This window comes from Condylura cristata, unplaced genomic scaffold (assembly GCF_000260355.1).
Source record: "Condylura cristata isolate star-nosed mole 26May11 unplaced genomic scaffold, ConCri1.0 scaffold00008, whole genome shotgun sequence".
NCBI lineage: Eukaryota > Metazoa > Chordata > Mammalia > Eulipotyphla > Talpidae > Condylura > Condylura cristata.
Window position 1 is genome coordinate 55,563,076 of NW_004567109.1, and position 22,308 is coordinate 55,585,383.

At 47.5% G+C, this 22,308-nt stretch overlaps 1 protein-coding gene across 2 annotated transcripts in view; it reads left to right on the plus strand.

Moving 5' to 3' along the window:
- The window catches only part of WWC1 (WW and C2 domain containing 1), an 83,460-nt gene that overhangs the window by 40,333 nt on the left and 20,819 nt on the right, over positions 1-22,308 (plus strand). For both annotated transcript variants that reach the window (XM_004679193.2, XM_012722030.1), the window contains 7 exons: positions 3,015-3,104; positions 3,963-4,498; positions 7,450-7,558; positions 7,952-8,032; positions 8,661-8,747; positions 10,836-11,028; positions 20,344-20,496. In XM_004679193.2, coding sequence (XP_004679250.1) covers positions 3,015-3,104; positions 3,963-4,498; positions 7,450-7,558; positions 7,952-8,032; positions 8,661-8,747; positions 10,836-11,028; positions 20,344-20,496 — 1,249 coding nt within the window. The remainder of the gene's footprint in view (positions 1-3,014; positions 3,105-3,962; positions 4,499-7,449; positions 7,559-7,951; positions 8,033-8,660; positions 8,748-10,835; positions 11,029-20,343; positions 20,497-22,308) is intronic.

Consider the following 22,308-nt stretch of genomic DNA (forward strand, 5'->3'; position numbering starts at 1 on the left):
GATTAAAATGCCACACACAAACAGCAGAAAGCAAGCCTAAGGAAGTATATTTATAGGCATAGGGTTAAGGGGACAGGCTCTCTTACCAGAAGCGAGCAGGACTGAGACTTATGCAAGGACCAATAGGAAGCTCCTGTGCACACAGGAGGGGTTGCCACTGGCCACCACCCAGTCAACTTCAGGGATTTTATAGTTCTGCTCATGTTTTGGGTCTAGAGAATGAGCTGTGGTGATCATGCAGTTTCTTAATTGGTCAACCTTGGTCAATCTCCTAACGTAAATTAACAGTTGATAGTGTCATGGGCTTTTTTTCTTGTTACTGACTTTTCTCTCTTGTTTGGTCTCCCTGGGGTGGGAGGGGGAGGGTCCCATGTCTCCCAGAGTCCCAGTTCTTATCCCTCCTGTTATGTCTCCCGGGGCCCCAGTACCCTTTCTATTAAGGTCTAACCCCTCAGCACCACTTCTGAACCTGCTCTGCAGTCCTGCTTCATGGTGCCTAAGCTTCTTCTGGCTGCAACCCAGAGACCAGTTTCCCAGGCTGAAATGCAGTCCAGGTTTTTGCATTTTTAATAGGTTCCCCAGGTGCTGAGCTGCAGCTCATGGGGAATCCAGGCCCCCCTCTGGATCCCCTGCCTGCTTCCATGCTTGAGGTGTTCCTGCCCCCCCCCCCAGCACATGCCAGGCATCTCCCACACATATGCCATATGGCCTGCTCCACCCCCACCTCCAGGAGGTTACCTCAGCTTCTGCTTGTCACTGCCAGTGGTCACACCCTTGTGCTCCAGAGTCACGGCAGCCCGGCTCTCAGTTCTCTCAGCATCCTACTGGGATTTCAGTGAAGACCTGCATTTACTCCCAGAAAATGCCTCTGTGGGTTTCTCTCAGAGGAGAACAAAATCAAGGTAGAAATGGTGAACCCCAGATGCTTTGTGACCTCACACCTTTTCAGACGTTGCTTCAGCCAGAGTTCTAGAAATTCTACCATCTTGTCCTTTCTATTGAGAGTCAAGGATTTTGTTCATACAGCCTCCATCTGCCAGCCTGCTGCCCATCCTGCCAGCCCCAGGTGGACTCTGCAAGCACAGTGCCAGGGGTTGAGCTGGCTAAGAACCATGCCCAGCCTCCTCTGTTCCCCGTCTTTCCTAATTTCACGCATCTATTGCCCTGTCCCAGGCCCTCCTGCCCCTCATCACATTTCCCTAGTGCTGGAGCCAGCTCTGCTCCACATTGCAGGGCCTGTGGTGGGGCTCCCTGGTGTGTTAATGGGAAGATGGCATGGTGAGGATTTCACATAGAAGTAAACTCCTCTCCTCAGGCCCTGCCAGCAGACTGGGTTGCCTTGTGCTCTGGGTTGAGCACAAGGCAGTTGAGGCAGAACACATCTGCCCCTGAGTAATTTGATATCCAAATCTTCCAGCTGAATGAACTTTGAACTTTGCCTACTTGAACTGGGAGAAAGTCACTGCTTCACACATGCTTATTGGGCATATCATGGGTTAGTGAAGGTAGAAATGGTGCTGCTCCTTGACCCCACACTTCACACCTTTTCAGACTTTGCTTCATGGGAAGATCTTGAAATTCCACCATCCTTTCCTTTCTATTGAGAAGGAAGAATTTGCTCATTACAAGCTCCACCTGCTGGCCCGCTACCCATCCTGCCATCCACATGCAGGCAGGGTGAGGTCCGGCTCTCCAGACAGTGCAGCGCCTATGAACCTTGGTGTGACCAAAACTTTCTAGGATATTCCATAAAGATGCAGAATCCTGGTCGCTGCTCCCAGGTCCTCTGAGTCAGACCCAGGAATGTGCACTGAGTGAGTCCTGTGCCCTGTCTGTGGGCCACACACCAAGTAGCATGAATATCATGGATGTGGTTGTGAGGACACGGGCTTGTTTGAGGGGCCTGGGAGCAGGCTGACTCCAGAACTGTGAGGGAGCCAGTCTGGGCAGTCACTCTTTCCCCCGTTGACCTGAGCCATTCTCTAGGGGGGATTTCACAAGAGGGTGGGACAGCAGGGAGATGGGCCGCTATTCAGCCCTCCTTTCCAAACCCACGTGTCTTGCCACTAAGGAGATGGTTCCTGAATTGGGCGTTGGGGTCAGGCTTATCTGGTTGCAGGTTTTTGCTGCCAGCTTCTATGACATCCATCACACTCACACCTCTTGCTCTCTGGCTTCATTCATATATTCAGAACTGGATCCTGGGTCCTCCCCTTTTCTCCCCAGTCTGTTTCACCCTAAGATAGTGAATTTGTTTCTTAGGCCTGCCAGAGTACTGCAAACCAGGTAACTTAAACAGGAGTTTATTTTCTGTGCACCTGCCTGTCTATACTACATCTCTTCACTAAGGTTCTTTTCTACCATCCTGTACTTTTTATTCATGGACCTTGTTACACAGGTGTTAATTTGATAGTTGAGTATTTCCTTACTATGAGTCTCCACACCCTTCCCAGTAGAATGTAAGCTACAAAGAAGCATAAGCAGGTTCTGTTTTTCTCATGGCTTCATCCACAGTGTCAAGGACAAGGCCTGGTATGGTAGGCTGTTAGTAATTCCTGCTGTGTGAGTGGGTGAATGGATTCAAGAACTGACAGGGAGGAGAATGGGGATGGAGGAAAGGAAGGAAGGAGGGTGGGATAGAATCCTACTTTTGCCACTAATACTCTCTCTTTAAATAAATTAAGAGCGTCAATTTCCTTGTATATAAGTGATAAAAAGTCATTCTTACCATGCAGAGTTATCAAGTCAAAACAAGTGTTCATATCGTAATACCCAACCTACAATAGATGATGGACATGACAATTACAGACGGATTATCTGGGAGGCCACATGTCATCGGCATTGTTGTGAAATGTTTCCAGAAAGTTCCTTTGTATATAAATGTGGGGGTGGAGGGCACATGGTGGGGGATCTATATGTCCATTTCCACAATTACATGCCTTTGACTCCTCTTTTGGGGAGATGGAACCTCGATTCCTTGGGGCTCTCCCTTCATGCCCTCTCTCTCCTTTCAGGTTAAAGTTGAATAGTAAGAGGAACCAGCTGGTGAGAGAACTAGAGGAAGCCACCCGGCAGGTGGCCGCTCTACACTCCCAGTTGAAGAGGTAAGTGGTGGGCAGTGCATAGGTGCTCCCTGGGGTGGCCAGTGCAGGTGTCCCCGGGGAGCCAACCCAGACTCGCCCTTCATGCTTCATCTGTGGCACAAATGTGGACCTTCAGATGCACAGCGGCCAGGCGACTGGTTAGTCTAGCAGACTTGGCCTTGTCCTCACATGGCCACAGGAAGGCTCCTGCACCTCTTCAGCCCCCTCCATCCTCAGTCTTCTAACAGCATGGGGGTGATGGAGGGAGTGGAAAGAGTGGGAAGGAAGGCCCAACCAGGTGTTCATATGTCTTCAAGCCTGCCAACCCACTTTTCTAGCACAGAAAGAATAGACCTTGGGTTTGGACCTGGGTGAGTGACAGTGACATGGCTAGAATTTAGTGGCATTTTGTTTTCATCAGCCATTCTTCACAGTTGCCTTTTATTTCTAATCCGTGATGCTGTTTTCCAAATGACGCTTAGGATATTAAGTCTCCTTTTCAATGAATGTATTAAAACATGAAGAAAAAAAGTGAGTTGATTTGAAGAGAAAACATGAAAGAATATTATTTTAGATTGGACTCAAATATGGGAAAACATCACAGAAGGGCAAGGGAGATGCTGCAAGTTTGAAAAACAGAGCTGTGGAGGGCAAAGTCAACTTTATGACAGCTGACTTGGGTTGGAATCCAAGCCCTGCCACTGTCTCATTGTGTGAGGTCCTCAGAGTGTCCTCTTCAGTGAAATGGGATGCATGATCCACTCAGGAGAATGCCAGGACGGTCCCTCAAAGTGCCCATGTGCAGTTCTCAGCCCATGTGCTGTCAGGAAGTCCCAGGTGCCTGCTTCACTCTGCCCCCTCCTTCTCTCCCTTCCCCAGCCTCTCCAGCAGCATGCAGTCCCTGTCCTCGGGTAGCAGCCCCGGGTCCCTCACATCCAGCCGGGGCTCTCTGGCCGCCTCCAGCATAGACTCCTCCAACTCGGCCAGCTTCACAGACCTCTACTATGACCCCTTTGAGGCGCTGGACTCGGAGCTGCAGAGCAAGGTGGAGTTTCTGCTCCTGGAGGGGGCCACGGGCTTCCGGCCCTCAGGCTGCATCACTACCATCCACGAGGACGAGGTGGCCAAGACGCAGAAGGCAGAGGGGAGCAGCCGCCTACAGGCCCTGCGCTCTCTGTCTGGCACCCCGAAATCCATGACTTCCCTGTCCCCCCGCTCCTCCCTGTCCTCCCCATCTCCACCCTGCTCCCCTCTCCTCACTGACTCTGTCCTGACCGGAGACACATTCCTGAGCCCTCTGGAGTTTGAAGACCCTGAGCTGAGTGCCACTCTTTGCGAAATGAGCCTTGATAGCGACGCCCAGGAAAGCTACCGACTGGAGGAACCAGGAGCAGAGGACAAGCCGCTGGGCCAAGGTAGACAACAGCACGTGGGGGACGGGGACTGTTCAGGCCTGGGCTCCTGCCTCGTGATAATTATGGCCATTGTGTCGGCGTTTGCTGATTGCTTTCTACTTGCCAGGTCTTCGCTAGCGTACCAGTATACCCATTCATTAGCCACTTATCATGCACTCACTATGTTCCCAGGGCCTGGTCTAAGAGATTTCCTGTGGCAGATTCATTCATTCAAGGTATTTATTAGGTGCTTACTAAGACTAAATATCAGGTCCTGTGCTAATGGGGTTGCATAGATTCATTCATGTTTCGTTCAACAGATGTGCCATGTGCTGGCACGGGTTAGTTACAGGCATAGTCAGGAGGTCCCTATTGGCATGAAGCTCATGTGCAAGTGGAGGCAATAAAAGCCCTGAGAAGAGAATTTAACAGGGATGCAGTAGCGCCTTGGGTGGGGGTGGGGCTGCCAGTTCAGGCTGGGTTATAAAGGGTGCCCACACTTAGTGGAACTTGAGGGAAAAGCCAGAGAAAATCTCTGAGGCTGGAGGTCAGGTGTCACTAGTAAGGCTGGAAAAGCCAGAGTCTGGCCCATGGACTACTTGGTACAGCATGGAAGGAGTTTTATCCTAATTGCAACCCAAACCTTATACCTCTCTGAAGCCAAGGGATGGTGTAATCTGACTCCCTTGACTCAGAGAACATGTACTCAGAGAATATCTGGTGTGGATTGAGAATCAGGTTGGAATTTTCAAGATAGAAGATGATGCTAAGTTTTACTAAGAGAAAAAAGTCTTTTGTTACTGTTTTTAGTGCCAAAACCCAAGGAGAGAAATTTATTTTTAACAACCACCACATCATAAATCACAATAGTTAACATTTATTAGGGTGCATTATACATTGGGGTGACATGTTAGATATGGTGCAATAAGTTACTTCTACTATGCCTATTTCACAGATGAAGAAACTGAGGTTTAGAGAGATGATGTCACTTGCCATGGGTTCCCCAGCCAGCAAAAGAGAAGTATAGGTTGGAATCTGGGTCTTTCTGCTTCCGAAGCCCAACCTCTTTATCCTAAAGTTCCTTTTAAGACACAAAGTCACTCAGTGTGTTAACTCCTGGTGCTGGCAGGACCCATCTCCTTTGATTCACTCTGGCCCTTTGTTCAAATGTCAGGGCTGAGCAGAGTCTTCCTGGCTGTGATTTATCCAGTGCAAGTGTACCAAATGCAGCCACTGTTGTGCTCACTTACTCAGTTAAGCCACAGGTCAACTCTGTGTCTATGTGTTGGGCAAGATGTTGGTGGGGGCGGAGGGGGGAGTGAGTTCTCTTTTCATCTTCATCTTATAGACAGAAAAAGTAAAGCATAACCAGGTTCAATAACACGTTCAAAGTCAGTCCCACTGCTGGGGCATGGTAGTGTCAGAATTAGTACCTGGGCCACCAGCCCAAACCCATGCTCAGACAGGTGCCTATCTTGTCTGTAGGAGGCTCCCATCTTGCTCCCCAAAGATGGGCCAGAGGTAACAGGGCCCATCTCAGCCTTAAGGCTAGGGATGAGCTGGGGGAGAGGGCTGCCTAGAATTTCCTGTTCATGTGCAAGGGCCAATTGAAACAAGGTGGGAAGAAGAGATTTTCTGGAAAATTCAAGTTCTGCTGGGTATATGCCATACATTTCCTTAGAAGAGAAGGCTAGCAATCCCTGGGGCTCCCTCATCAGGAAGGGTGTCTTCCAGAGAGAGCAAACAAAAATAAAAAGTCACTTCCTATGATGACAGCAGGTGAAAGAATTCAGTAAACAGCTCCCTGGAGAGGATGGGGTGCAGGTGGAACCTCTAATGAGCCTCAGGAAGTGGTCCCCGGGCACCCTGTCTGAGGACCACCCAGCTTTCCTTCGCTGACAGCATCCCTGCGCCTTGTGGGTCAGAGACCACCTGTCCCAGGGCAGCACTTTCCTCCTCCCACCTCCCGAAGGCTTCCCCACAAGAGCAGGGCCAGGCAACCCAGACACTAAGCAGGTTATGTGATTAGTGCCGTCGTTCAGCCAGCAGACAAATTAATCTCCTTAAGTGGTTAGTGGAGGGTGGCAGCGCCCGGCAGGGAGGTCTCCCTAACTGGGCCGCAGCTGTGGGACACGGGCTGGGAAGACTGCACCCAGGTGGCTGCTTGACTTCCTTGTCAACAGCACTTGTCTCCCAGGCTAACGCTCACAACCGCTTTTTCCAGCTGGCCCCAGGCCAGGCATTCGGCAGTGCCAGTCAGGGACTGAAGGACCTGAATTGGGCCTCCCTCCGCTCAGACAGGAGGAACTATCTTAGTAGTTCAGTGGCTCTGAACAGTGATGAGTCTGGCACTCTGTTGGCACTCATTCCCTGGGGAAGAAAAGAATGAGCATCCATCTGAGCCCCAGCCAGACTTTCAAGGCCCCCATGAAGGGCAGGGAAGAAGAGGAGCTGAGTTGGGAGTGGGGTGGGAGTAATCTGATGGGCCCATTGACAGCCAGAATCTAAATCCACTCCTTCCCCCCCCCTTGTCCAGCAGAGTGTCCAGGGGCTTGTGTTGATGTCCCAGGGGTGCAGGGACCCATAACATGGTGACAGGAACAGCAGACACAGTGAGGAGAGCAGTCATGGATTTTCCCTTGCTCTAGCTCTACAAAGGAGGTATTATTATCCCCTCTTGCAGATGAAGAATCTAGGGCTTAAGGACCCATGTTCAATGTCCTGCCAGTGAAGCAGTAAGTGGTAGAGCTGAGCTGTGAACTCAAGCAGTTTGATACCTGAGTCTGATGTTAAACACCAAAATCATGTGCCGCTCTTTCCTTCACCCCAAAACAAGGCAGGGTCTTTAAATAGCACTCAGAGTGGTTGAAGTTGGCAGAGCTGTATTAGGATAGAGTGAGTCAAAGTGTGCGTAGCCAAGACATTTCCTGGTTTCTGAACCCCACCTTACCACCCCCCCCATCTTCCTCCAGCTGTGAATGCAACCAAGGGGTGCAGCCTGAAAGTCGCCTGTGTCTCAGCTGCTGTGTCGGATGAATCTGTAGCTGGGGACAGCGGTGTGTATGAGGCTTCCGTGCAGAGGTGAGTCCCAGAGTCCTGAATACCAAAGGGGCCCACGAATGTGTAGGAAAGAGGTCCACAGAGGCCATGGCCAGGCGACCCCACATTCCCCCTGGCAGACCTGTGGCAGTTGCTGCTTCCTGGCTCCTTTCAGACTTGAGAGGGGATTATTCTGATGACTGTCAGGAAGAGGTGGATGGTTGGTGGGTTCATTCTGGAGGAAAGACACCCCCTTCTAAGAGAGACCAGGAGCAATTGTGGAAGGGCAGCCCCCAAGGCGAGGTCCAGCAGATCCAGCGCCCGCCTGAGGATACACCCACACCCTCCCAGAGAGAACCTACATCTTAAACCCGACTTTGACCCCAGAAGGTCGTAGGGAAGTCTGATGTCTTTCCCTTCCCTGTTGCCTTCCAGACTGGGTGCTTCCGAACCTGCTGCTTTTGACAGCGACGACTCAGAAGCAGTGGATGCTACTCGGGTTCAGATTGCCCTAAAGTGAGTGACGGGGCGGGGAGGGCAGGGGAAGCTTGTAGGTCCCTCTCTGGCTGTGTCTCACCTGCACTTACCATCACAGCTACCCAGGCAGGAGGCCGAACTGTTAGGACCTGCTGTCCGTTGTGAGCCCCTAAGTGGGGATCAACTTGGACTACCTCCCAACTGCCTCTCTTTACAAGAGAAAAATGAGACTTGGGAGACCTTCTAATGCTTCCATTCACTGAGCTGATCTGTGGCTTGGGGAGAGGAACCTCTCTCCACTCATCCTTATCATGGCCTTTGCCTTACTGTCCCACCCAGTTTTCCACCATCTAACCCAAGGTTGACCCCTGGGACTGCTGCCCGGCTCTTTTCACTAGTTGTTTTCTATTAATGCCGATGGCCTTGCTGTTATTTAAGTAGGAATGAATTGCCAACATGTGAAACAACAGGAAATTTCACACACATGCCTGGCTTCTCTGAAAATTGAGCCTGCAAGCTCCTAGCTCCCTGCCTGGCATCAGCAAAGGACGTGACCTGTGCTCTGCAGCTCAGCACAGTCCCCAGAACAGCCCACAACCACGTTTGGGATTAGGAAGGAGGAGCGAAGGTGTTAAAACCAGGCCTTTCCTATTCCCCTTTATTTCAGGTATGATGAGAAGAATAAGCAGTTTGCAATCTTAATCATCCAACTCAGTAACCTGTCGGCTCTGTTGCTGCAACAAGACCAGAAAGTGTGAGTATGTTGCTGACAGGGTGTGTTTTCCCTTCTGCCCTGTGTGGGCATCCCTGAGGGACACTCTCCAGCTGCATCCTGCCCTGCGTGCCCCGTGGGTGTTTTTATTCATGTGACTGTGACACACAGCTATGGATGCGGCTACAGCACAATGCAAGCCTGCTCACTGTAGCAACCCTCCTGAGTGCACACCATGTGCCAGCAGTGGGGCTGGGGCGTGGCCACAAACCTCTGGCCTGTGAATTTGAAGGATGTCAGCCCCCTCTAAGTCTAAGTCTAAGCTCAAGTAGTTCATGAAGGAATAGTCAGATCTGCCCTCCCTAAGAGTCTGTGCCCAACACTGGACTTCCATTGGGGGGTGTGATGGTGGTGCCCTAGCAGTGGATAATGCAGCAGGGACCTGAGCCAGCTGCCGTTGGCTTTTCCCAGTGCAGACCAAATCTTTGTGACGTTGTGATCATCTTCCTGCACGTCTACTGTAACTAGACCCAAGGCCTGGAGGGCAGCCAAGGAGCTTCCACTTCTGTGGTCTGCACCCAGCCAGTGTCTGAGGATGCGATGCTGTGGGAGAGAAGAAGGCAGGCAGGACAGCAGGCATGCAGGAGGAAGGCAGGACTGGACCCTTGATGGGAGTGACAAACAGCACCAGGATGAACTGTCCCATAGCTCCTTGGTGCCTGTGTGGTGGGTAGGGAGTGCCTCACCTAAGTTTCCTGGATAAAGGGGTGAGCATGTCTGAAGTTTGGGGACCGTCACACTCCCCTCTGCTGAGATTGTAGTGTTTTGCCTTCCTGCTAGCAATTGTTAGAGGAGTTCTCAGCATTAACAAGCAGCCTTGCAGATCCTGCTGGGCATATTCATTTGCACACTCTTGGTCCCAGGCTCCACATGCTCTGAAATTCTAAGGATCTGGAGGACTCAGGATGTCGGGGAATCTTTGTTCCCCGATCACGGATTTTTGGGGGGCAGAACAGGCAGGGTTTCAAGGTGGGAGTGGCGTCAGAGAGGGGAGATTCCTAAAAGAGAAAAAAGGGGAGTGGGCATGAGGAAGACACGGGAGTCAGATTTGGGTGCAAGTCTTCCCGTTCTGCCTTCAGCAGAAGTTTATTTTATACACTTTAGGCAAGTAATTAACATATAAATGGGCTGAGATGACAATCTTTTCTCTGAAAGCAGTTTGGGGTCCTATAGACTTTCAGTTAAGATTATAACATTATTGATCTATTAAAATTAAGATAAGTCCATAAAATTTAAAGCTAACATTTTTTAGAGATGGTTAAATAAAAATTCCTTTCAATCCAAAATGCTATTCTATGACCTTCATTACTAAGACATCTTAGCGGGTAAAGTCAAGTCAAGGATTAGGGTGGAGATATGAAGGATAGAGTAAGGTTGTGAGCTAGGGTGGAGTGACTCTCTTGTAAGTCAATAACAAAGAGATACAGGAAAGTTCCTCAAAAGCTGAATAGAGGATTTAGGTGAAATAACTTCCTTATTTGAAGTTTAGACAACAGAAAACTTAAGCAGTTCTTTAGAAGGATTATGTGAGATAGTAGAGAGATGGGATGTGGGTTCTCTTCTGGGCAGTAAAAGAATTCTGATTATTCTAGTACTGCCTTGTTTTACAATATTAATTTTGTTATAATTGTTTTTATTAATCAGCCAGTTGTAATATTTTTTATTCCAAGAGGGCTTTCCATCCTGAGGCAGCACTTGCTCACCTGAGCCAGGCAGCACCTTATGAGGCTGAGGCAGTCCAGTAGAAAACTGATGGTTGCTTGGAATATTTTGATTATACTGAAAAAGGGAGGGTCATAACATGAGCTAGTATGGAAATTCTGATTTTTCAGGGCACTTCCCCTCCATCTGGAATATGTCTGATGATAGAGGTTGCTTAGCTGTGTCATCAGGAGAAGGGAGGGCAGTGTGTTGTGTCCTTAGGAGAATGTTCTAGGTCCCTTGCAAATACCTCCATAAAAGTACCAGCTGTTCTCTATTGTTGGCTTGGGGATGTGCACAGCTGGTTGGCACAGCACATCAGCACCACTGCAGGCTGACTGGGCTCCCTGCATTTCTGTCACCCTCTAGGAACATCCGTGTGGCTATCCTTCCCTGCTCCGAGAGCACCACCTGCCTGTTCCGCACCCGGCCCCTGCACGCCTCAGACACCCTCGTGTTCAACGAGGTGTTCTGGGTGTCCATGTCCTATCCCGCCCTTCACCAGAAGACCTTAAGAGTCGATGTCTGTACCACCGACCGGAGCCACCTGGAGGAGTGCCTGGTGAGAATCTGTCTGTCTGTCTGTCCAGCCACCTGGCCTGTGGACATTGGTTCACCTTGTACTTCAGGGATAAAACACAGGCTACAGTCTCCATCAGGCTACTCTTGGGTCCCAGGCAGGGACTCTTCCACTGTGAATAGCAATCTCAGAGTTACCGGGAAATGGGAATGAAGGGAGAACTATAAAATTGACAGCATGTTGTAAATTGCCAGAGCTTAGAATATAAGCTATAGCCTCAACTTTACCACAGTGGTAGAATGTGGGTAAGAAGCAGAGAAAAATGAGAACAAAGAGACAGGAGCTCACATCCCACCTATATCATTCCCTGAATAGCTTGTGACCGACCGTAGGCAAGTTACTTGACCTCTCTGAGCCTCAGTTTTCTCATCCACAAGATGCTATTGAAAATGCCCCCTTAGAGCCTAAGAGTCAACTGTAAGCATTAAGAGAAACTGTTCATGCAAGGTATCTGTCACATGTCTGACACACAGTAGCTCCTTGCTGGATGGGGCCATTATTCCCCTCCCAAGAGCAGAACTCCCCCTCTCCTCTGTACTTTGGCAGGAGATGAAGTGACCCTGGAGACATGTGTATCCTGAGAAAGCCTCAGGTCTCTGCTCTCCACTTAGAGCCAGGGAACCAGCCTCTGCCATCCCTGGGCCTCACTGAGCCAGCAGCCCCAGGTGTTCTCTGAGACTCCTAGGACTCTAAATCCAAGTGTGTTTCCTTATCTGTGAAACCCGGCTCACACTGCCTTGGGCACAGGTGGTTTGCTGAGGATTACAGAAGGTGCTGAGGATTACAGAAGGTGCTGTAGCATGCTTTGCAGACTGTAGCACATCCAAATTACCTGGGCTATGGTGAAAATGCAGGCCCTGGTTTAGCAGCTCTGCACTTCTTTTCTTTTCTTTTTTAAGATTTATTTATTTATTTATGCATACAGAACTGGGGTACAGGCCAGAGGTGCAGGGGCAGTGAAAGGATTCACCAGAGACAGAGTTGGGAGCAGAACAGACCAACTGACAAGTACACTGCTGAGGGGAGCAGCGGGCGGGTCAGGAGAGGTCTGCCACGCCATGTGGTCACCTCCGGGGCAGGTGGGGATCGAACTCATGCTGAAGTGGCTTTAGCTTCTTAGTGCTGTGCTTAACCTGCTGTACCACTAGGGAGGGCCCAGTTCTGCATTTCTTACACTGCTTCAGGTAGCAGTGACGCTACTGGTCCTGGACCACACATTGGGTAGATAGCTGAAAATCATCCGAGTGTGTGTACACACGTGGTTCTCACTGGATCTCAGTTGTCATCTCTTTCCTTCGCAGCCAGAGCACAGAACAGCCTCACTGTCATTTGCGGTGGGGTTATAATTACTGACAAGAATGTAACAGTGTCCCTTGCAGTTTGTGTGGTGAGCACTGAGCTGAGCGCCTGACCTTCATTGCTGCTATTGCTTCTCCACACAGCCTGATAAGCTAGGTAGTATTAGGCCAGTGATGAAACTGAGTCACCAGGAAGTGAAAGAGCTTCCCCAGGTCACATTGTCTGGAAGTGGCAGGAGCAGTCCCGGCAGCCAGGTGAGCCTGTCTGCCCAAGCCTTGGCATTTCCTCTGTGCCAGCACTCCCTGGAGCCTGCCAGCAGGAATGGTGATGTGAGGGCTGGTCCAACGCAGGGCACTCTGAACCTCACAGAAGAATGCTTTTCCATACCCGGCTCCTGCGGCAAGGCTACACCTCAGCCCTTGGCATTCCTGAGCTAGAAAAGACCCAATCCTATTTTTTTCTCCTAATTGGATGCCTTTTATTCCTCCTTCCTAATTGAAGCCTGGTCCTCACTGGTTGCCATGGAAGCAGCCAAAGCGCTCATCCCCTGTGGCTTGTCTCCACCGTGACCAATGGGTAACCTCCTTTCCCGTTTCCTGTGGGGATGTGCAGTGTCAGACTGTCATGTTTGGGTGACTAGAGGAGGCGAGGGAATGAGAGATGGGGAGCAAGGGCTGTCTGCTCCCACATGCCGGACCCTCCCCACAGCGCTGTTTTGAGCCATGTAATCAGAGGCAACAAGAGGACCTTGCCCAGACTGTCTGTGTGTCTGATATGGGGCTGAGAACACTGCATGCAGTATCTCACTCAGTCCTAACAGCAGCCTAAGAAGAAGTGTTAGGATAAACCCGCATTTGACAGATCCAGGGCTAGAGAGGCTAAATAACTTTCCTAGGCCATCCAGGGAGGAAGCAGATGCCTATATCTGAACAGATTCCAGCTTGTTTATATGTGGCCATTGCATGCTCCTGGTTGCTGTCCCCAGACCTGGGCCAGGCTTGGAGGGATAGATGGCTGCTCTTCCAAATACCACTGGCAGGAATTCCACCAAATGCTTTTGTGTGCCACAGTAGGTCACAGGCTTTCCAGTGAGGCCCTAGTACCCACTCCCGGCTTCTAAGCTCCTGCCACTCAGCGTGGGTTCCATTAAGCAGCTCACTTCAAGTCCCTCCTGTCCTATGGCTAACCCTCCCACAGCTACCTTGTCCACTTCTCACCTGGCACACCCCCAGCTCTGTCCAAGTAAACTGAGAAAAGCATGCAACAGGGTCTCAGTTGTAAATCATGGTCACAGAGCTGCCCAGATCTGATACTGCAGCACCCTAGACCAGTTCCTCTGCTGCTCATCCCAGTGATGGCTTAGTGGTTCCTTCTCAAACCTCCAGTGGCTCTTCCCCGAGCTTTGGCCTCACCTCAGTGAGAGAATGGGGACCAGAGATTGGACCCCCAGCCCCATTCCACATCTAGTTCTTCTTGTAGGCTCTGCAGCATCTCCTGGTTCTGATGGTGGCCCTTCCCCACACCTCCCCACAGGCCATCCTCACCAGTACATCACAACACTCTCCTCTCTCTTCAGTTTTCCTTCCATCCCTGGATCTGGCCTGTCAGTGTACCAATATGCCATTTTTTCTTCCAGGCTTTGAAAAAATAAAAACTAAGCTTTTTTGGTGGAGGAGGAGGGCACTTCTACCTCCAGCTACTACATTGTTTATTTGCTGTTCTTTACAGCAAAACATGAAAGAGGTGTTCCTGTTCTCTGTGATCCAGCCCATACCGGCTTTTATCTCGCCCATTTGCCATGAAGGTGTTCATTGTAGTCTCAGTGGTCTGCTGTGCTGACCTGGTGGCCAGTTCTCCATCGTCATCCTCTCAGCCTGTCAGCTGCATTTGGCTCAGATGCTCACTCCTTCTCCTCAGCATCCTCTGTCATGACTTGGGTTCCTGGATGCCTCACCCTCCTCAGCATCCTTCTTACCTCACTAGCCCTTCTCTTGGTCTCCTTGCTGCTTCTCCTCCAAGTCCCTGGCCTCTGTCTGGAAGACCCCAGGGCTCAACCCCCTCTTGCCTTTTCTTTTTGCCTTGGCTCCATTGGTGACCTTATCCTGTCTCCCAGCTGCAGACACCTCCCCTTGATTGACTGCAGCCTGGTCCTTCCTGTCTGTCTTTACATTGTCTGTCCATGGCTTAGTCCCTGTCTTCTTTTGCACGTGCAGTAGAATTTCAGATGAACTTGTCCACAAGCACACCCTGATCTTTCCTCCTGCATCTTCACGGTCTGAGCGGGTAGCAGCCCACTCTCACTGCCCAGGCGAGGAGACCATAGTCACCCTTGACTTGTCGCCTTCTCGTACCCACATCCAGTGCTTTAGAAACTTCTGGCAGCTCCACCTGCAAAAGGTCCCACATTCCCACTGCTTCTCATGGCTCTCCTGGCACCAACCAGTGTCATCTCTCACCTGGATTATTATGGCTTATCACTGGTTCTCCCCGTTCTATGCTCACCTCCTTTCTCTTTTGAGCAGAGCAGCCTCAGTGAGCCTATTAAATTGCAAATAAATGCTTGCCACTCCTCTGCTTGAAAGCTTTTGAGGACTTGTGTCTCCATTAAGAGTCAACTCCCTGGTGGCACAACGAGTTAGAATGAATTACTGCAAGCTGGCCACAGCCACTCAAGTGCAAGTTCGATCCCCAACCCCGGAGGTGACCTCTCCTGACCCGCCCCCTGCTCCCCTCAGCACTGTACTTCTTCAATCTGCCTGTTCTGCTCCCCACTTGTCTCTGGTGAATCCTCTCACCACCCCTGCACCTCTGGCCTGTACATCAGTTCTGTATGCATAAATAAACAAATCTTTAAAAAAAAAAAAGTCAGCTTCTGGGCCCTTTGTCTGGCCTCCAAGGTCCTCTGGCATCTGCTCCTGTTATCTCTTTAATTTCACCCCTAAGATTTTCTCCAGCCCTCTTGCACCCCCTCAAATACACCAACACATTCCCCTACTCCAGGCTTTGCACTTGCTGGCCCTTTGGCTTTGCACTTGCTATCCACTGATGGGCCTTCTCTCCTCCCAGGCCTTCATGCACAAGGGCTGCCCCCTCACCAACTGGCTTCACCCAATAGCACCCCGATGAGGTCCTTCTTACTCTATTCAAAGTCGCACTTATCTCCCATCCCCTGGCCCCTTCCTCTCCTGTACCTTGTATTACTTTTCTCAGCAGCACTTTTCTGTCACCGAACATTTCACTGTGCCGCAGATCTTAGGGTTCATATTGTTTTCACATTTATCATCTCTCAGGTCAAAATGCAGTTTATAATGGATGGCAGATCATAGTTTCCTTGGCAACTTTTTCTTGGTGTTGCATAAACTAATAATAGACTTTATAATTGATGGCATCTTTTCCTTCCAATTGTATTGATTTGTGAATTGTTTTATGTAATGATACAATTTTTTTTTAAATAACAGTTTATTTTTACATCATTTTGTACATTTTTTTTTCCATCTCAATTGTAATCCCCTCGGGTTTCCCATCACCATGTCACCCGTGTACCATCACCAAAATCCCGTGCACTTCCCTCCCTCCCCCCCGCCTTGATCCCATTCCCCACTCCACCCCCACAAAATGTCTCTGTTTTATATGGTTGTTCATTATTTTTGTATGTAATGATACAATTTAAGGAGTACGGTATCACTTCTCCATAGGTGCATATGCACACACCAAGGCTCCACTGCCGGTACCCTGACACTTTCCCTTCCCACCCTCTCTGGAAGCCAGTGTATTTTCAGAGTCTCGGGGTTATTTTCTGGTGTTTTGCCAGTTTGTTTTCTTTGGTTTTTCTTTAACTGAATGAAACCATTTCATATTCTGAGTTATTTCACTTAGCATAACTACCTTGAGATCCATCCATTTTGTTCCAAGAGGCACAGTTTTATCATTTTTAATAGCTGAATAATATTCCACCAGACAAAGACACTGCAATTTCTCTATCCAGTTGTCTGTCAGCGGGCATTTAGGGAGGCCCCATATCTTGATTATTGTAAGTAATGTGAACATAGGAGCACAGAAATCCTTTATATTAGTATTCTTGGTCTTTGGTAAAATATCTAAAAGTGGTATTGCTGGATCACATGGCATTTCTGTTTTTAGTTTATTAAAGAATCTTCATACCATTTTCCTTTGAGGCTGCACCTACTTACATTTCCATCAACAGTAGGTTGAAAGTTCCTTTTTCTCTATGTCCTATCACTGTTTTGTTTCTTGTTTCCTGTCCTTTTGATGTAAAGCATTCTCACAGGAATGAGGTGATCTCTCATTGTGGTTTTGAATTGCATGTCTCTGAGGATAAGTGACATTGAGCATTTTTTCATGTGCCTGTGGATCATCCGTATGTCTTCTTTGGAGCATTGTCTATTTAGGTCTTTTACCCAAATTTTTTAATGGATTGTTTGCCTTTTTCTTGTTGAGTTGAATGAGTACTATACTATATATATATATTTCTAATTAACCCCTCATAGACATATAATATGCAAATATCTTCTTCTAGCCCATAAGTTTGATCATATTATAGACTCAATAAAACACAATATAGGGTTTATGTATTGATTTGTTTATCTGATTCCCTGAGACTCAAAGCTCACAAAGGTGGAGATTTTTATCTGCCTTAAATCCTGCTGTACTCCCAGCACCCAGAAGAATGCCTGGCACATAGAAGCTATGCATTTCGGTGCTGGATGAATGAAAATATGAATAAATGCCTTAGGACCCACCTGATTTACTGGGAATAACCATAGTCACATCTATGAGTCACCCAAACAGGTGGTATACTCTTGTTGGAATTAATATTAATCTGATGACAGCTTCCTGACTCTAAGCCATGACCATATTCAGTCTCTCTTGCCCCTCAAATGTGGTCCGGCACCCTCTAAACTGTTATATCTTAAGGTATTTATCTGTCTGCCAGAAGCCTGTGAGCTCTTTGAGGACACAATCATGCCTTACATGTTTCTGTGGCTCAGAGTCTGTAAAGTGCTCAGCAGAGGCATTAAATGACTAATAAGTAATGTATACACATTCTGTATACATTTATTCTCGTGGTCCCAAATGTGTCAGGCATTGAATACCTGCATGGATTCTAGCCCTGCCAGCAGCTCTGCAGATGGGAGGCATTTTTCCATTTTCCTGGTGAGAAAGCTGGTGCTGAGTACATCCAGTGTCAGCACGTTTGTTTTCCTCACGTCCTGCTAGAAGTTACCAACAGCACATGACAGCTTCCCCTATGCTAGGCCTGCGGTCTATCCTGTAGGAGGGCAAGCTGGCAGGCAGGATCCCAGTAGGCGGGGAGACCCTCTGTTGTTCCAGGTGCCATCCTGAGCCTTGGCTCTGGGTTTTGACTCCTGATCCACTTCCATGCCACCTGTGGTATGTCTGCCACCGACTTTGCTATGAGCCAGGAGTGAAGAAGCTAAACCCCAAATCTGGTCAGAGCTCTTCAAAAAGAATCATTGAAGCAAGGAGAACTCTGAAAATGATGGAAATTATTTGGTGGCTCTTTTCATTAAAGATGTACAGTAAAACAATAAATAAATCTTGGACTAAATCTTCTCTTTGTAATTCTATATTTAGTTAGGTTAACTAGTTACAGTTCGTTTTCATCTAAAGAGATCCATTTACATGATTCAAATAAAACCTGTGCAGAGATTACTAAAGAGAAATCTTGCTCCTTCCACCCCTGCCATCCTTTGCTGCACCTGTAACCCTTTGATTAGTTCATCTTTATATTTCTTTTTGTACATAAAATCATGCGATCATGCTCATTACCTTTGCGCTCAAATATTGTGTAATGTGCATACATGTGCATGCATGTATGTGTGTGTACACATGTGCGAATAATGTGTGTATTATTATCCTCCATTTCTTGGAAAGAAATAGATAACATGTTGTATATTCCATTCAACACTATGCTCTTTTCGCTCTTACCGATAAAGTGTGGAGCTCTGTCATCTGTACCTGGAGATCACCCTCATTTTTTTGGTCTGAGCTATATAATATTCCATTGTATATATGGTTTATTCATCCAGTCCCCTGTTGCCGGGGCTTTGACTTGTTCAAAACTCTTTTACAATTTAGAAGGGGGCCAGAATGAAGCTCTTGTTCATAGGATGTTCTGTACTTGGGTTGGTGTATCTGTGGGACAGACACATCCAAGTAGGATCACTGAGGCAAAGGGTAAAATGCAATCCTAATTTTGCTAGATATTGCCAGGCTCCTTCCATCAAGTTTCTGCTGTGTTACTTTTCTACCAACAAGGTGAGAGAGAACTTTATAGCCTGACTGATAACATCTGATGCCCATTTCTTAGATTTTGCAGTTTAGTTGAAAAGAAGTGATAGTGTGTTCCCCTTCACTTATAAGTAGTAACTTACTCAGTAGCTGAGTTTCTAGGGAGTCTTAGCCCCAAGAACAAGCAAACCATCATTTATCCCTAGTCCCCAAATCATAACCTCGGGATCAGTATAATCAACCTAGGATATGTCAAATATACAATAAAACAAATCATACATCCTGATTTTTTTAAACAGGGTTGATTAGCCACTTCTCCAAAGGTGATAGTCACATGGTCTTCAAGCATATGGAAAGATGTTCAGCATAAATCATCATCAAAGAAATGCAAACCAGAAACACAGGGAGCTCTCACCTCATACTCACTAGTATAGCTGAGAACAAAAAAAAAAAGAAAGAAAATGACAGCACTGGCGAGAATGAAGTGAAATCAGAACCCTCATGTGTGTGCCATGAGTGGGGTTGCACATCGCTGCAACTGCTCAGCCAGCTGAGGATGTGGCTCCTCAGAGAATTAAACTGCCCTGTGATCCGATAATTTAATAGCTGGACAGACGTCTGAAGGAGTAGAAAGTGAGGTGTCAAAACCATCTTTGCACACCCATGTCCACAGCCACATTGTTCACAAACTAGCCAAGAGGACAACCCAGATGTCCATCATCAGATGAATGTAGAAATAAATGGAATTTGTGCATACAGTGGAATATGATGCCACCTTAAAAAATGAAGGAATTCATGTTTCATCCTACAAGATGGGAGAAGCTGAAGATGTTATGCTTAGTGAAATAAGCTAGTCACAAAAAAAAATTATGAGTTTATATGCGCTATCTAAAGTAGTTAAACGCATAGAAACAGAAAACAGAAAGGTAGTTTCTAGGAACTAGAGTAGGGGAAAGGAAGTTGGTGGTATAAAGTTTCAGATTTTCAAGATAAAAACATTTTAGAGATCTAGCTCATAACAATGTAAAATACACTATTGCCCTGTACACTTATAATAAGTGTAATAATACAAATAACTAAGACTGAACTGTATATTACAACATAGATGGATCTTGAGGGCATTATTCTACGTGAAATAAATGGAGAAAACAGTCACTATGTGATCTGAAAATAAACATACACTGAATAGGTGTGAACCTGTACTTCTGAATCATATAGTGTTGTCAGCCACTGGTAGCACAATACAAATAATGTTTTTTTTAAAAAAGAATCAGAAAGCAGATTGGTGGATGCCAGGGTGAGTGACAGAAATGGGTAAAGGAGAGTCAAATGTCAAAAAAAATCCAGTAATAAGATAAATATTTCAAGAGGCGTCACATATAACATGGTGACTATAGTTAACAGTCACCATGCTGTATTAGACATTGCAGGTTGCTGAGAGAGTTGATCCTAAAAGTTCTCATCACAAGAAAAAGCATGTGTAACTACATAGGTGGCAGGTGTTGACTTACTGTGGCATCAGAAAGAAAGGAAAAAGAACACATGCTAGGTGCTCAGTGAACACTAGACAAATGAACAAGTGAACAAATAAATAAGTTAGTGAATGGGTGTGTTATTGGAAATGAAATGGTTAACAACTAGGAAACTTCCAGCACCTTTCCCAGGATCCAGATTTCCAGAACACCTCATCACCGCTTGTTTACACTATTTTTTCATCCTCAAAAGGGAGGTGCCCAGATCAGCCTGGCTGAGGTCTCCCGGTCTGGGGAAAGGTCGACTCGCTGGTACAACCTCTTGAGCTACAAATACTTGAAGAAACAGAGCAGGGAGCCCAAGCCACTGGGAGCCGTGGCCCCCACGCCAGGACCTGAAGTCACGGTAAGCCGCCACCACCCCCAGCCCCCCCCCACACACACACACACACACTCACAACGCACCTGCCTGGGTGGAAGGGAACACTTCTCCTAGTGCTGGAGGTTGGGCATCAGAGATGGAGAAGCAGAGAGGACAAGGAAGGAGAGACCCCTACCGATGGTCCCCTCTGCATTTGTGCTTTGCCCTCCCATCTTTTTATGTGCCCAATACGACTTGCCTAATGAAAACCTTTTAATTCACAATTAAAAAAAAAATAGAAAATGAGCCCAGATAGAGCATCTACTGTGCATCAGGGCCCATATTGGGGGCAGCAGGTCAGGGAATGACAAGCCAGAAGCCTAGACCCTTCTTAGTTAGGTGACAGGTCAGTTGATTCTCCTCTCTGTGCCTCTGCTCTTTCCTGTCTAATCTGAATCAATGAAAGATGTTATGAAACTTGGATAGAGTACCTATAAAAAGTACTGAGTAAGCACATGATGAATGATACCTGTTCTATTATTATCTTAAATTTCTTGAAAATCGTGCATTTGTTTATTTTTGTTTAAAGAAAAGAAAAAAAAAAGATATGCCGTTTTCATTTTGGTGCAGCCCACTTTAATAATGATTAAAATATGCTTAACCTGTTTCCTAGACTTGCAAAGCCCATGTCTGTCCAGAAAACCCAGGTAGACAGGCCAGGGCTCAGGTGAGCAATGAAGTTGCCTCTGGATGGAGAATATCAGAGTCTGAAGTCCTAGTGAGCAACTGATAGCACAAGAGAGCCAAACAGACAATGACTGGGAGGGTCAGCTTTTAGTTCTCTCTCATGTCTTCCTTCCATCAGTACTTGGTTACTTTGGAGAGTTACAACCCAGACTTACAATAAAGTTGGTGGGATAGGTCATAGAGGTAAGATAAAAGTAAGAAGCAAACCCATTTTCTTCTTTTTTTCCATCATCATCATCTTCTTCCCTTTTCTGCACTTCCTTTGGTGCTAGGCACAATCCCATTTATTATGTGTAGTTTTCCAAGACTCAGAAAGATTAATTGAATTATCTGATGGTCCACAATGATGCTAGGTCTCAGGCAGATCTCCCTCGCTCAAAAAGAGAGGTGGTGAACTGGCCTGAGTTGTGATAAAAGACTCCTGTGATTTCTGGAGCATGTCACGAGGTAATTAACTTCATTGGTTTCCTTACTTCGACTTCTTAAGAAAATAATCATGGCCCTACCTGGTGGTGCAGCGGGTTAAAGCTCAGCACTTCAAGTGAGCCACAGCCGCTTCAATCCCCTGCCCAGAGGTGACCCACATGGCACAACTCCAGACGTCTCCTGATCCACCTACTCCCCTCAGCAGTGTATTTCATAGATCTGCCTGTTCTACTCTCCACTCTTATCTGGTGAATTCTCACACCTCCCCTGCATCTCTCACCCGTACCCCAGTTCTATATGCATAAATAAATAAATCTTTAAGAAAAAAATAGAGAAAATAATCATAATCTCTACCAATCAGAAAGGCTGTAAATATTAAGCAAGATGCTACATATAGGCATCTATCACAATGCCTGGTATACCAGGGTGCCACTTGATTTTATTCTTTTTTTTTTTTTTAAAGATTTACTTATTTATATGCTACAAGAACTGGGTTACAGGCCATAGGTGCAGGGGCAGTGAGAGAATTTACCATAGACAGAGTGGGGAGCAGAACAGGGAGATCGAGGAAGTACACTGCTGAGGGGAGCAGCGGGCGAGACAGGAGAGGTCTGTTGCACCATGTGGGTCAACTCCCCAGCAGGGAATTGAATTCATGCTGATGTGGCTGCAGCAGCTTCACAG